The sequence below is a fragment of the Podarcis raffonei genome, chromosome 6 (genome assembly GCF_027172205.1).
Source record: "Podarcis raffonei isolate rPodRaf1 chromosome 6, rPodRaf1.pri, whole genome shotgun sequence".
Classification (NCBI taxonomy): Eukaryota; Metazoa; Chordata; class Lepidosauria; order Squamata; family Lacertidae; genus Podarcis; species Podarcis raffonei.
In genome coordinates, this window is record NC_070607.1 from 58733578 (window position 1) to 58749313 (window position 15736).

The following is a 15736-nucleotide window of genomic DNA, read 5'->3' on the forward strand; positions in this document are numbered from 1 at the left end:
ACAGTCCCCCTCCCCCCACCATGTGTGTGTTATATACAACGCATGCCTGCAACTCAGGATAACACTTCATGCAACTGATTTAAGTGGACTACTGTCCTTGAAAGCTTATGCCATAACAAATTTGTTAACCTTTTAGTGTACCAGAAAACTTTATTTTTTAATACAAGAAACTAGAATTTGATGGGACTGTGGCTTAATACAACTGGAAAGCTCAGAGTTCCTACATGGTTTATTCACTTTGTAGTTGTGGTCAGGCTTCCACCATCACAGTCCTTTGAAGAAGAGACTCCCTCCTGATTTATTTAGGTTATTGGGAAAATACTATCCTTTGCACCTGAATAGCTTTGCACTGGCAAAGATTTCATTGGTAATTTGCAAAAAGCTGCGTCGAGCCGTGCTTCCCAGATCTTCCTGCACTGTGCTTGCCTTCTGAAGTACAACCGTCTGGACGAAACCAGTTTCATATGTTTACTGTGATCCTGTCCCTTTAAAGCTATTCCTTCCCACTACTGATGGCACTTCTTTTCCTTTTGATGCTAGTGATGAAGACAACAAGCCGCTGCAGGGCAGTCAGACCTCTTTAGATGGCACGATAAAGCAACAAGAAAGTGACGACAGCTTGGTGGACTATGGCGAAGGAGGCGAAGGGCAGTTCAATGAGGACGGCTCCTTTATTGGCCAGTACACAGTCAAGAAGGACAAAGAGGAGACAGAAGGCAATGAGAGTTCAGAAGCCACATCACCAGTTAATGCTATCTATTCCTTGGCATAACGCAATACACTGAAACAACAGCAGCAGCAGCAGCAAGAAGATATATAGCCCGTGTGGGTCGGCAAAGTCACCATCAACAGAAAGCAACTAGGGTAGGACCACAGAGAGCAAACAAAAACCCGACCAGGTGGTCACCAGGGCCATCATCTCTTTCGCAAACAAAGCAAATGGCATAGATGCACCGGCTGCCGAAGCAATCTTACTGCAGCTGAAATCTGAGCTGACCCACAAGAGACCAGTAGAAGAGCAGGATGCACAGATTCTACACCCCAGGCTTCAGAACTCGAACTGAAATAAACACCCCTCTATACCCCCTATGTCTAATTTGTGAGATAATGCAACTCCTTTCATTAATAATGTACACAGCTGATTTTTATTTTATTTTTATTTTGGTTGTTGTGTTTTTAAAAGGCTTCAAAGTTATTCTCAGAAAAAGAAATGCCCAAACATGGGGGAAATCTGGAGTGAGAGGGGTGGAGATGAGAGTATAATCCCCTGGTAAAAGCAGCATGAAACCACATTGCGGAATCGGCTACTGGTAAAAACGAGGCTGTTTTATAAACAGGAACATTGATGGCAATTTATTTCTGTCGGAGATCATTGCAGCCAGGCTCTGGCTTAATAATCCTCACCGAGCAAGGTGTAGGATATTCCTTCCTATAAGAAGAAACGGTACTATATTGGGCTTCAGTGTGGAAGCTATACGCATGGGGAGGGGGGGTACTTGTTGCATTGACCCAAACTGTCTGTGATCTCAGTTAGTGCTATACAAGTATTGGTTCTGATGCAGGTACCGCCGAGGCAAGGTTTTCATCCCTCTGCCCATGCTATTTAGCATCTTTCTCCAAAGAAAGAGTTTAATGGAAACAGTTGCATCTTTCTGCTAATCCAGGGTAGGAAAACATAATTGGGTTATTGTTTTCCTGGATAAATTATTGGGGGTGGGGGTTGTTGTCCATTCTTGCTGAAAGTAGTCATTCCTCCCTATGCTCACACGTGGTGTTAATAGCCACTCCGTGAACCTGCATGTAGCAGGAAAGGGAGGAAGGGTGACCAGGGAAGAGCAACCAGTCTATGCTTTCCTACCGCTAACCAAAAAAGAATGGTACCCACTAAGAATAAACTAGCCTGGCATTAAACCCGCCAGCCTCTTCTGTGAAAAGTTCAGGGATTTCCATTCCCTATATGTTTGATGCAAAAGTACAAAGGCACTCAGAATCCACCCTGATTCATCTTTCCATTGTTCCTATCATTTGCATATCAGTCAGGGTTACATTTTTTGGGGCTTTCAAGGTAAAAGCCACTCTGACACATGCAGGGGCCTCAATTAGCCTAAAAGAGGCTTTTTCCAGTACTTAAATAAGCAGCAGCATGGAGCTCACCCTATCTTGTTAGTTACACATCAAAGGCACTCAAGCTAACTTGCTAACACGCAGCAAACCTGTTTTCCTCAGATACAGATTCTGTTGTGACACTGTTCTTCCATATATGCCTTAAACAGCTTCATGCTTTCCCTGAAGCTTAATAAACTATGAATATTTACCCGTAGATTAAGCCCCTGGTGTGATGGTCTGTAATCTGTCGATGCAGCACAAATAAGGAAGCTTCAGCTTGGTCAGTTGAGAAGGCATGGGTCATCGTAGAAGGTAGAGGTGTCCCCCCCCCCCGTAATATACAGTATTTATGGAATGCAGTATGTATTCTCTTCACTCCCTGCACTTTCAAAGTCAAAAGTATTTAAAGAGAGAGATCTGTCTCCGACAGTTTCGCAGCTGTAAAATAACATTTAGGGAAAACTTCAATAGATGTTTCAGCATCATTCTGAAATGGAAATAGTTGTGACATGGCTGAACTTTCAAACTGGCTTGCCTGAAAGGTAGCTTTGCTAACAAGGGTATTTCTGATGAATGGGCATAGACATGGGCATAGCTGCAGAGGGGCAGCTAGCCGCCCCCTCTCCAAAAAGTAAATAAATAAAAATACTTAACTGACCAATCGTGCCACAGATAGCTCAATTCTTCCCCCCACCAAACAAAACTCATGGCTACGCCCATGGGCATAGAATGCAGAAATGGGGTTTAATGTATTCAGTAAAAGGCTGGGAGACGTCGAGACTTAAGAAGAAATCAGCTAAATGAAATCTCAAATGCAAGAAAACTGTCACCAACCCAGGGAAGCTTGTGCTGTGAGTCAAGCCAGGCAACGAAAGGTTGTGGCTTGGGGTTACTGTTCCAAACCACTCCTTAAACAGGCTACAATCTGTTAGTGGTACAGTAAATGTATCTCCTGGCCCTATTGTTTTGCATGCTTAATTACTCCCCTGGCGGATTTGTCCATTTTTTTGACTTTGATTTGATCGAATTAAAAGGATCCCCTAATTCCAACATTGAGATAGGGAGCCTGTGGTCTCTAGATGTTGTTTGACTGCAACTCCTGTCACCCCTGACCATTGGCCATGCTAGCTGGAGTGGATGGGAGATGGCACCAAATGGATGGGTGACCACAGGTTCACCCTCTCTGGTGGTGGCAGGGACGCAACTTGGGACCTTTCGCAAGGAAACATGCACTACCACTGAGAACACACTGCAACACAACTAAATGCACCTTGCATGCATTTGAACTGTTTGCACAGTGGCACCACTGAAAGTGGCACCACCCAAAATGCTACACATATGTTTTCCAATCCAGCCCACCAACTACAGATTTCTAGCATTATGTATACTGTCCCTAAACTTAAGGCAGCACTCCCATATAGATGGACCTGGCTAGCTTTGGCCTATCTACAAGTCACAAGATAAAACCAGGCATATGTAGCCAGCTTTATATGAGACCTTTTAAAAACAACCACATTTAGTCTATCGTACGTACCCAGCAGTGCCTGCAATCCTATTCTGTGCACATGTGTTTTTTCCTCCCAAGCCTCCCTCATACCATCTGTTTGAGAAATATTGTGGCTAAGCGGGTGGGCTAACTTTTAGTGGATGTAGAGATGCCTTGCAGGAGTTTGATGAAAGCTGGGGAAAGATTGAATTTTAACAAAAACATTAAATGGCTCTGTGTTCTTTTAGAAGGCAGTTCTGAAACCAGATCTGACAGGGTTCTGCATGCAATGTTCTTTGCAAAACCTGCTCCAGTACCAGGCCATTTGCTTTCCTTTAACTGCAGCAGGAAGAATAAGTCTAACTTACAGTTGACAAAATATTGTTAGTATTTGCCATTATAGTCAGTATACTTACCTCAGGAATGGATTTGTGCTTAAGAGATGAGAGATGAGTTTGGAAGCTACATATCTTATTATTAAAGCCCTATATAAACGTAACAGAAATAAAAGCCAAGAACACTTGGTGAGATGTTTCTTTATCAGGCTTGAATTCTCTCATAAGGAATAAATCAACTAAATAGGTTCCTTCCCTGAAAAGTCATTGAACTGCCAGTAACTCATTCCTTGTTGTATTCTCTGTGGGCGCCCTTGTATAAATGTGGGTATGGTTTTCCCAGTAGAGAGCAAATTGCTCACCCCTGCCCTGGAGCCATTTAAGGATGTGTATTGAGATGGGTTTAGACAAGCTAAGGAAGCCTTTCCGAATTATTAGAAGCCTGGACTTTTCCTGCAGCAAGGTACTCAACCTATCCCCACTCCAGTATGAGTAGTATGCTACCCCACCCTCTAATAATGGATGGGGAAGGGGACCTCAGCTGCAAGGGAGAGGTATGTGTGTGCTCACTGCTTTTTCTTAACTTTGGAATCCATGGGCTCTAATGCAAGAGCACACTGCATTCAAAGAAGAAAACAGCACAAACTGCTGGGGCATTACTACAGAGGGGGACATCTGCTGCTGTATGCCCTTCTTTAAGGGGCTACTGCAGATGTAGAGAACCTTGGGCCTATCAGATGCTGCTGAACTACAACTCCCATAACCCCTGGCAATGAGCCATGTTTGTTAGGGTTGATGGGAGTTGTAGTTAGGCAGCATCTGGAGGCCCAAAGTTTCCCCACTCCTTGGACTATGGGGACATTCCTGTGCTTCCAAAGGACTCCCGAGCATTGGAAGAATGACATAATTTGAAAATACCACAAATTGGTGAGTGTGAGGAGATGGCTGTCCCCACTTATGTCTCCCTCTACCCAGTAGATGCTTCCACTATCCACATAGGTGCCAACTCCCTGGGGTCCTGGGTGCTTGGACACCCACAAAATTCCCCATGAAGGGACTGGACACCCACAAATTTAGGTGCCAGGGCCATGCACACTGCATGGCACTCATGGTACCAGGCTCCCATGGTTGTGGGGCCAAGCTGCCACTCCTGGCTAGCCACATTCTACACAACACTAAGAATTACACATTGCATGCTACCCAGGAGAAAGATTGCATTTCCCAGTTTTAAAATACAGTTTTGAGTGCTGAGAATATGCAACATTCCTATACAGAGTTCTACCTTGAAAACAACAACATCTGGGAGTCTGAACAAATGAGCAGCAAATGCTTTTATGCAAAATGAAAAGAGATCAGCTGGAAAGGCTCTTACCGTTGCTGAGTATTGAGGGAAACCAAACAATGGACAAAATGTGGCATGCATTGATGGCTTCTTTAACCACTGCTATAGAACAGACAGCCATAAGTAGACTTTATTGTATTTTATTGAAAAGGTTTATATCTCTGTCTCATGCACAGTATTTGAGGTCGCTTCCATCAACAGCAATGCGTTTACAATAAAATAACATCTAAGACTATTGTTAAATGCAACTATGAAACCAGGCACAATGCATATTGTGTTGTAGATACTATTTTAGTTAAGTTTTCAGAGGCATACTGCCATGCCACTGTGAACACACCTGATGCCATTTGATCTTGGAAGCTAATGGGTGTTGAACCTACTAAAATATTTGAGAGGGATGTAGCAGGCTTTGTTAAGTTAGGGGCAAGACACAAGGTTTCAAATACCACAGGTTGCTCACTGACTTTGGGGCCAGTTTGATAGTTGACTGCAGCAGAAGACCTGATTGCATAGGCTAAAGAGAGAGTGAACTAAAGAGAGAGAGAGATCCATCTATCTAATTTGAATTCTGCTCTTCCTCCTGTCTTACACCTGATAGCAGGTCCAATTCTGCAACATAATATTCATGATGCTAGGAGACAAGCATTTTCCTGTGGAATTGCCTTTAGCAGTCCCCTTAGTCCCATCCAAGAGACTAACAAATCTTCACTGACGTGTTCCACTTTAAGAATTGAGTGTGGTGCAAGCAACACAGTCAGAGAAGTAGGCAGCCATTGTTGAAACATCATCTATAGTCTTCTCAACTACAAAGGCTGCTGAGATACAGGAATAGGGAACCTGTGGCCCTTCAGATGATGGACCACAGCAACTTCCATCATCCCTGACCATTGGGCACACTGCTTGGGGCCGATGGGAGTTGGAGCCCAACATCTGGATGATCACAGATTCCCCATCCTTATTCTAATCATAAGGACTAGTGAAAGAGCACACTGCCAACTTATCACAGCAGATATAGAACCTGTTCCCCTATGCTCATCCTGCATACCAGCCAGATGTAGTAACATCTGACATTTTGAACAGTTTCCTGTTCCTGACTCCAGAGGTTATTGAGGTGTTGGCTCATGTAACCACATCAGCTATGCCGCTCAGTCACCCATTATACCATTCATGGCTTGTGTTGAAAACTATAATAGGTTTATTTCCATTTTTAACTTTACAAATAAAGATCTGACCTATGTGTCTGTTATGCAGATCCTTCATGTTTTGGGGAAATTGCAGGCAGTTCCAGATGTTGTCGCCTGCCTTCACTGTTGCTAAGTTGAGCCAGCAAGTTCAAAGAGGAGGCAATCTCCATAGCTTATTTTGTGTGTGGCAGTTTGGCAGTTAAATGAACACCTTCACCTTCTGTGGAACATTAGAGTAGGGGAGACACATATTCTGCCTTGTGTGCTGGTGATGCTACAATTACAGCAAAGGAAACATGATCTTGGACAATCCTGACATTGTCTTTCCACTCAATTACCACCCTGTAGAAGTGACCCACAGGTCAACTAGCATAACAGAGTCCTGACCCCTGCCATCGATCTGCCTATAATGACCTGGATTCATGTGTCTAAACAAGATACAACCCTGCTACCTGTCAGGAATATCCGAGGAGAGTGCCAGTCATTGATTTCCATTAGGGCTCAGCTTCTTGTTTACGTGTTTCACCTGACTCGTAATGACCTATTGCGGCCTTTCCCCTCATCTCAGCTATAGCAGCTGCAGGAAAGAAAACAAACCTTACTTTCACTTCCCGGAATGTAGAGAATGTGAAATGTGGAATATTGACTTTGACCTATAAAGGAAGCATGCCTTGCACCAGGCTTAATTCTATGCTAGCGTCAGAAGTCTTCAGCTAAGCAATAATAATAATAATGATAGTAATAAAATGTGAAATCCATTTTCTTTTACGCATTGCAGCTCATCTTAAATAAGAAGAGCCGGCAAGACTTTTCTGATAGTAAGAAATCCAGAATGTCATGTGGCTCTCCATTTAACCCAGGAGTGCCTCTCTCTTGATCTGTCCCTTTCAAGCAAATTTCATGGTATGATCGTGATGTCAGAAGGCAGTCTTGGGCCCCCACCCCCTCGTGTTGAACTGATGAAAGCGGAGAGACCACCCTTTGCACTATGGAGGTTTCAAACACCACCAACAAATTATTGTACTGCTTTCTGTTTGTTTTGTTTGTTTTTAATTTGTAAATATCCACACTCTCACACACACCCTGTTCCTTAAAGTCCTCCCCATTGCTCCAATACATTCTATGTAATTATTTGCCTTCTTTTAAAACAAATAAAAAAGGACATTCTGTGTTAATCTGCTTTCCAATAGATGAATGCATATCTGAGACTGTAAAGAATGACTTACAGTGAGTAGCTTTACAGACTACGGAGACATGTTTAATATATGGACTGCATGAGCGATTTGAAAAAGGCCAAAATATTCAGAAATGTTTTTGAATCACTGTAAAGAAAACTGATTTTCTTTTTGTATAGAGAACACTAAACATAATAAAAATATTGTTCAGAAGAGATGCCAAGTACGACATTCATTTGTCTCCCACGCAAGAGAGGAAGAATGGCCCCACAGCTAGGTTGGTAGCTGGAACCTGAAATGGTTGGATAGATCAGTTCCTTGCTCATATCACTGAACACAGGGCTCTTGAGGATCAGGCTGTAGCTATCATTGCTGAAAATAGCCAAAGATGTTTCTTTTTGAAAAGGAGCAGCAAAGACTAAATAAATAGCTGGCAGAGATGGTTTCACGGGCAAATGCTTTCTTAGCAAATTTCACATGCAAAATGGCTGACTTTCACATGCAAAAAAAAGCAGTGCTGGCATAAATGTTGGTATGTTTTGCTCACTATTTTTTCTTCTGTTTTCTGCAGTGCTCGAAGCCAAAAATCTATTAAATCAAATGTGAGTGATAAAACAGAACACTTTCAATATTAGCTTTCTTGTAACTATGTATGCATCTGCATCAAACAGTTCTGCCATATGTAGTGTTTTGTGGCTTCTAATGGAAATGCTCTGAAAAGTTATACGTCATTTATTTTTAGCATCTGGTTTACTAAGCCCAGTTGGCAAAATCAACACCAGGTTGGAAGAAATTAAAGTTAACTGTATATTTGCTGTCAGTTGGCTAGTAATATTAATGGTGATGATATAAATACTTACATAATTCCTGGAATGTTCAAGGTACTTCATCCCCATCATCTCAGAACATCCCTACAAAAACCCTGCAAGGTAGGTTGGCATACCACAAATTGCCCGATATTGTGCACACTAAAATGTAAGGTCCATCACTTACAAACAAGCGATTATTTTGGGTGAATGCTAAAAGGAGGTCCTGATGGGCTACGGTTTCCCATGGCAAGTACACAAACCAGGAAACTCACATCATCTTTGGGTGGTATAGTGTGGCCACTTATGCAAAGTCAAAAGGAAAATGAAAAAAAAGAGGACATAGAGTTGCATAAAAATTGTATACGTTAATTTTTATGCTTAGGCACAAATTTAAAAAATGATAACTCTAACTTAAATAGAAATGCAGTACAGCTCACCATTGTTGGGAAGGCTGTGCTCAGGTGATCTCTGTGCCTGCTCAGTTTGTTTTCCAGATGTTAAGTGTCAATGGGCAACTTCAAGGCTGTTTCTTATGCTTCTTTCACTTTAAACAGGACTTGGACTGGATAGTCCTTCAAATAGAGCACTGCCTTCAAATGCCTTGTAAAGTAGGACACTTGGCCACCCTGGGGTAGTATGGAGTGAAACCACCTTTTGATACAAGGGAGATAAACAAAAAGTCAAAAGCTACCCTGATGCTTGAAAACATTGCAAGAGTGGTTTTCAAAGGCTGTCTTCCCGAGGTGCAGCTAACGATCTGTACTGCTTCGGTCATCTCTCTGCCCTTCTGCCATTTCGAAATGGCATATGCTACCTGACAAACGACTGCAAGGGGAAATCATATAGGTGATGCATAAGCAAGCGTCCATTTAGGAAGGAGCAAAGCCAGCTGCCAATAAATGTACAGGAGCCGGAGAAGGTCTGAGTGAAATCTTGCCTTCTGGAAAATTATATTAACAGATGGAGCAGCCCAGAGATTGGAAGACCCTGGTGCTCTGTTAAATGGTTATGGGTGTTTCTTCCTACACACACACACACACACACACACACACACGTGCTGCTCTCTGTTCAGTAGCTGCACAGCTTCCTTTTCATTTGAAGAACTGCTCAGTGATGTGAAAAAGATCGCTTGCAATGGATGATTAGAAGATGGGGAGAATGGAGAGCCTTTTCTGTCAAGAACTCAGAATGCAAAATGCTTTCAAAAAGGCAGGAGTTCTCATCTGCACTCCGAAGGCGCAGTCTCCCTCCCCAGTCCCCATTCAATCCATGCTGATGACAACCCACTCAAGGGGTGTCGCGTTACCATAATAGTTAAATATCATTTCACTCCCCAAGGCAATCCAGTTAGATCCCAGCTGCTCTCTATTTCAGGAATAGCACAATCTAAGTAAAAGCCTACGAAATAGACCTTATATTGATTGCTCCTGTGAGCTTCTGCCTGCTCCTTGGTTTCTCATCCCATGGATCCACTTAGATAACAGCCCCATTGTACCTAAGAGCTGAGCTCTGCTTGGCAAATGAACACTGGGTCATGACTTCAGACAAAGAAGGACTTTGTCCATCCCAGAATTTTCATTCCAAAATATTACGCTGCTCAGTGTCCATCACACCAAGGAATACAGATTCATTTTCTACTATTTTATATCTCTGACTATGAATATAGTGAGGGTCTAACAAGAACATACAAAGATCCCCACTAAATTAAGCCAGTGGCCCATCTAGTCCAGAATCTTGTTCTAACTGACCAACTAGATACCCCTGGAGAGGTCTCAAATGGATATGCTCCTGGATAATGGAGATTCCCAATGTGTGGGCAGAATTCAGCTAAGTAGTTGGCATTCATGGAATGAGGTCTGTTCATGCAACAGGACTTTTATCCCGTCTCCATTGCTCAAGCCCCCTAAATCTACTCTGGGGGGTTGGGGGAAACCCAGAACAGGTTGGGGGGAGGTCTGTGGGATGAAAGTCCTACTGCATTTCTCACACACATACCCCACTGAATTCCACCCTTAGTTTTCTCTGATGATTTGTGGGCGACTTATATTAATTGACTACCTGGGGCTCCCCACCTATGTCCATTCCTAATTATATAGAAAAAATATTATTGATTTATATAAGCAAATGCTTATATAAGCAAATGCTTATGAGAGCTGGTGTAGTGGCTAAGAGAATAAACAATGAATCTGGAGGTCCCTAGTTCAAATCTCACCTCTACTGTGAACTAACTGTATGGCCTTAAGAAAGCCGCCCCCGCTGCCCCTGCCCCTGCAAAATGAAGCATAGGAAACCTGAATTACAAATAGATAATGCATCTGATGCACTTTGAAAACTTGAAAGCTCTATACAAGTACAATATAAAAATTGTAGGTGACCTTTTAAAAGAAGCATCTTGCCTTCCCTCACACATGTAGAATGATCTTCTAGAATGATTTTTGCTATGAAACTTTTGTGTCATATAAAAACAAAGAGCACACTTCTTGCTTCAGAAATATTGTTTTTACTTCTATGCAAATGTGTGCAAATCTAAATCATTACATGGAAGAAGGAACTCTCAACTTGCATGATGAATCCTGAAGATGTATCTCTTTACTCTGCCCTTTGACACATCAGACAGACAGATAGATGGACCCATCCTATTCTTATGACTGTAGTTCGTTTTAAACTGTTTATAATATTGTCCTTTTTCATTGCTTAAACTCTTCACTTTATGGCCTGCCACCACTGCCTCCCACCCTCTGTCCCCTGAGTTTGTCCCCTCATTTTTATGACCCCTGGAGTGTTTTATGATCATGAAGGTCCCTCCATATACTATGAGTCTCTGAAAGAAAGGGAAATATGAAAGCATGTTAAATTGACATCTCTTATAGCTCCTTTTCAGCCCAGATCTCCCTCCTCCATTTCAGGCCTGGCAAATGAGCTGTATGCAGTGCCTCTTCTCCCCTTATCTTGGCCAGCACCATGCAGCTCTCCTCCTCCTCCTCCTCCTCCTCCTCCTCCTCCTATTCTCGCCTTCCTCTGTGCAGCTCTTAACAGCAGGATCCCAAGGGCAAAGCCTTGAAGTGGTGAGGGTGGGAAACAGAAGAGCCTATTTAGCTAATGAAGTTGTAATTGCTTCAGATCTGACTAATCGGATGAAGATATCAGAGTCTCCCACACCCCATTCAGCTCCAGCGATGCCCAGGCAAAACAAGGCTCTGGGAAGGAATTGGTTTCTTTTACAAATCCCAGCAGCCTAGGATTCTTTCAACAAGCTTGTCAGGTCTCAGGGCTTGATATGGAGTTTTAGCTGCCTTCTCAGGCTCTCCAGGGAGGAGTAAAATATCAGATTGAAGGGCTAGTATAAGCAGACAAGCTCCTTTCTACTTGGCTCAAAAGGTTCCACTGTTCACTCTATCTGCCCATCAAACTCCACCCTGAACCACCAAGCACATTCAGCATCCTCTAGTCTCCATCCTACTGGTCTTCCAGGCACCATCTCTTTACACCAAGATGCTGCCCTGGGGAAATGCACAGGAAGTGCCAGGTAGCAGTTTGGCTATGGATTAGAATGGGATGGGATGGGAACCTGTGGTCCTCCATTGAATGCCACCCAAAGACCCATATGAAGGAAGAACAGGAGTCTTGATGTTGCCCATCAACTGCTAGAACCTGGACAGTAGACTGAGAAAATGCACATGTCACCTGGTCACACAGTTTCCCCCACTAATTACATATTTCAGATGATAGATAGATAGATGATAGATATAGATAGATAGATAGATAGATAGAGATGATAGATGATAGATAGATGATAGATAGATAGATAGATAGATAGATAGATAGATAGAGGTAGATGATTGATTGATACATACATACATACATACATACATACATACATACATACATACTTGGCATCTGTCTGTCTCAAGATACACTGGAGTGCACCTCCAGGGGGGAAATCAAACCACTGGAGAATCACAGCACCTGCCATGGCTGCAGAGACCGGCAACTCATAACTGCTGCCTCCCACATTGTTTTCGCTATGTTAGCAGCACCGAAGTGACCTCTCCAGGGCACAAGTCTGGGCAGTGTGTATGGAGGTCCTCAGCTTCATTGTGGTCCAAAGGAAAGCAGAGCAATACGTTTGGCAGCAGCTTGGCTCCAGAAGTTGTCAGAAGGAAGTGTACAAGGCGCCATTCAACCGTTTAAAGGCTCCACTCTGGATTTGTGAAGGGTTTACTCCTTAGACCTTTCTTCTCCCAAAGGCATCGGGGATGGATTTTTCCTCAGTGTTTACTCCTGAAGCCTTTTTGACAAATAACTGCAAGGCATCAGAGGTCTGGGATCAGAGTATTTCTTCTCTTCCATGGCTCCCTTACCAGGTTGATGAGCCCCATCTGCCCTTCACTTCCCTCTACAACACATGCAGAAACCACCTTCTTGACCATTGGACCCACTGTTGGCCTCATCTGTTGGCCTCATCTACCAGAACCTGACTTCACAGGCAAGGGGAAGTCCTTAATGCACAGAGGGTTTGAGACACATCGGCTACTCTCACCTGGTTTAGCCAACCAGTTAAAGCTGTTTCCCAGGGTGTGGCTATGGTCACATGCTGACAGCTTCTAGGAGCTGCAGTTGAGAGCTGAGTGCAGGGTGGGGACCAAAGGTGGACAGATTACCCCAGAAGAAGCCTGGCAGGTACTACCCCTCCCCTAACACCCCATACACATCAATATATGTACATCAGTCTATGCCAATCTGTCTCCTCTTTTGTCACCTTTCATCCTCTTTTTTGTGATGCATGGGAAGCCACCTTACTATAAACACAAATCAGCCAGACAGAAACATAAGGAGCTGCAATGAAGGGAATTAAAAGATACCAATAAAACAGACAAGGTTTTTCTTGTACACAGACAAGCCATTATGAGGGGGAGGGGAAAGGATGGAGTCTGTTCTGGTTCTAGAGAAATTACTTCTGGGCATTTGCTCTGCTGGGTCTCTAATCTTTCTCTCACACAAACACTGTGTGAAACTTTTATGGAGGAAGCAGAAGACATTTATTAGTAGAGGCAACTGAACAGGGAATGGAACTGGCCTCGTCTTCATGATCGATGCCGGCAGAGATGTTCGCGGGCATTAGCTTGAGCCACTCTTTAGGGCAAAATAACCTTCCACGTTCTCCTCTGACCTCAGCCTACTCCGGTGGGAGTTTGGATTGATTCCAATTCTCCTTCAGATTGCTCTTTCTGGCACAAAAGAAGTAAGCAGGCAATTTACCACCATCCTTCGTCCACCAGTCAGATTCTCAAGAGATATTCAGCTGAATGTCCATCCATCCCCTGCTTGCTCCCTTTGTGTCTCACACAATACACTAAAATGAAACCTGCAATTGTCTGCATGCTTACCGGGGAACTCAGCAGGATTTGTTTCTGAGTAAACATGCATAAGATTGGGCTATATGTGTTGTTCTTAAATTTAAAGCAGCAGTATACTTTAGTCAGAACACCTTTCATATTTGATGGGGGCATATCCAATTCTTGCACACAAGGAAGGGGGATGTTTTGCAGGTAAAGGACCCCTGGACAGTTAAGACCAGTCAAAGGTGACTATGGGGTGTGGCACTGATCTCACTTCAGGCTGAGGGAGCTGGCGTTTGTCCACAGACAGCTTTCTGAGTCATGTGGCCAGAATAACTAAACCGCTTCTGGCACAACGGGACACCATGATGGAAACCAGAGTACACAGAAATGCCATTTATCTTCCCACCACAGCAGTACCTATTTATCTACTTGCACTGGCATGCTTTCAAATTTCTAGGTTGGCAGAAGCTGGGACAGAGCAACAGGAGCTCACCACTGTTGCGCAGATTCGAACCGTCAACCTTCTGATCAGCAAGCCCAAGAGGCTCAGCGGTTTAGACCACAGCACCACCCGCTTCCAGATTAATTCTGTCCAGGATAATTCTAAGCTGTGTGACCACATAATGTAAACAAGAGTTATACATGGACAGACTGAATTGAAATATGTTTGTTTGTTTTTTAAAAAGAATGGACAAAAATTGGGGGGGGGGGAGAGAAAGCCACTAAAGAGAAGAGACAGGTACTTGAGAAAAGAGGCAGCTTTGTGTTTAAATGAATGTAGTGTGTGTGTTTATATAGGAGTCAGTAGATAACACAGTCAGTGGTGCTGTCAAAGCCAGACTTCAGGGCAGATTTCCAGGGCACACAATGAGTGGGAGAGTCCCCAAACAGGGATAACTTAGGTCTTACAGCTTCTTGAAGGAAGTAATAACCTTTACTGATGAAAAAGGAAATGGGTCTCCATAAGATCATTGACTCTCTGCTGTTAGTCCAGTCTAACATTACCTAACTGTACCACTGATCTCAGTGACTAGTCGATAAAGAAACAGGTGGATAGGAAATGAGCTATGGAAGAAACTTCTCTATTTATCATTGCCTTCCTACATAGGAGGTGAACCCTGACGTCACAGGGGCATTCTCATGTAATACAATCTCTCAAAGCAAAAGGATTGTGTACTTTTGAAGTGTCTGCCATTGATACAGGGTCATGCAAGTGCATTAATTACTCCTCTGAAATGGCCAGCCATTACAAAGCCGACAGTCCCATGCCCATTGATCAATTACGTTATTAAGAAACTGACAATGGTGAAAGGGTGGGGTCTGCCAGATGGAATGGAAGGTGAGAGGTCTCTCAAGCCGCCTTCTTCCCACTCTGTGCTGCAGGTCAGTCCTCACAGGTCAGAGAAAGCTACCTGAAGTTTCTATCTGTGTGATTAGCTATCTGGCAGGAGGCACCTGACAGAAACACATGGGTCTATCCATCTTCTCCTAGATCATCCTGAGAGCAGCATTCCAAGAGATGGTGTGAGGAGAGGGAGAGAGAGAGGGAGGGTGAATCCTTCTGGGAGGGTGAATCCTTCTGGGAACAGCATTAGATTTCACTGCTTTCTATACCATTTGCTGCAACAGAATTATTAGCACAGGAGAGTGAATGGAGAAGTTGCCAGAGCAAGGTTATACGACAACTCAGGACAGAAGGCACCTTCAGCTGTCCCTAGCTAAAGGATCCTTCAGGAAGAGGAGCCACACAAATTGCATGTGCTGATTTACTATGTCCAGATGTCCCAGATATAAAGGAAACCAACAGCACATTCCTTGGAGAACCCCTATAGTAACTGTTCACAATGAAAACAGCAAAGAAGGAAGTTTTCCAATAATACACTTTTTGTGATCCAAGGCATGCCAAGTCACTTTCCATGCATGCATCTATTTATTTATTTATTTATTTACATCCATA

At 43.4% G+C, this 15736-nt stretch overlaps 1 protein-coding gene across 29 annotated transcripts in view; it reads left to right on the forward strand.

Moving 5' to 3' along the window:
• The window catches only part of NFASC (neurofascin), a 180941-nt gene extending 173098 nt beyond the window's left edge, over window positions 1-7843 (forward strand). For 17 of the 29 annotated variants that reach the window (XM_053393255.1, XM_053393248.1, XM_053393246.1 and 14 more), the window contains one exon: window positions 541-7843. In XM_053393255.1, the coding sequence (XP_053249230.1) occupies window positions 541-772 (232 nt within the window). In that variant the 3' untranslated portion in view covers window positions 773-7843. The remainder of the gene's footprint in view (window positions 1-540) is intronic. The other 12 variants (XM_053393262.1, XM_053393263.1, XM_053393266.1 and 9 more) reach the window with 1 other exon arrangement.
• Window positions 7844-15736: the final 7893 nt, after the last annotated feature.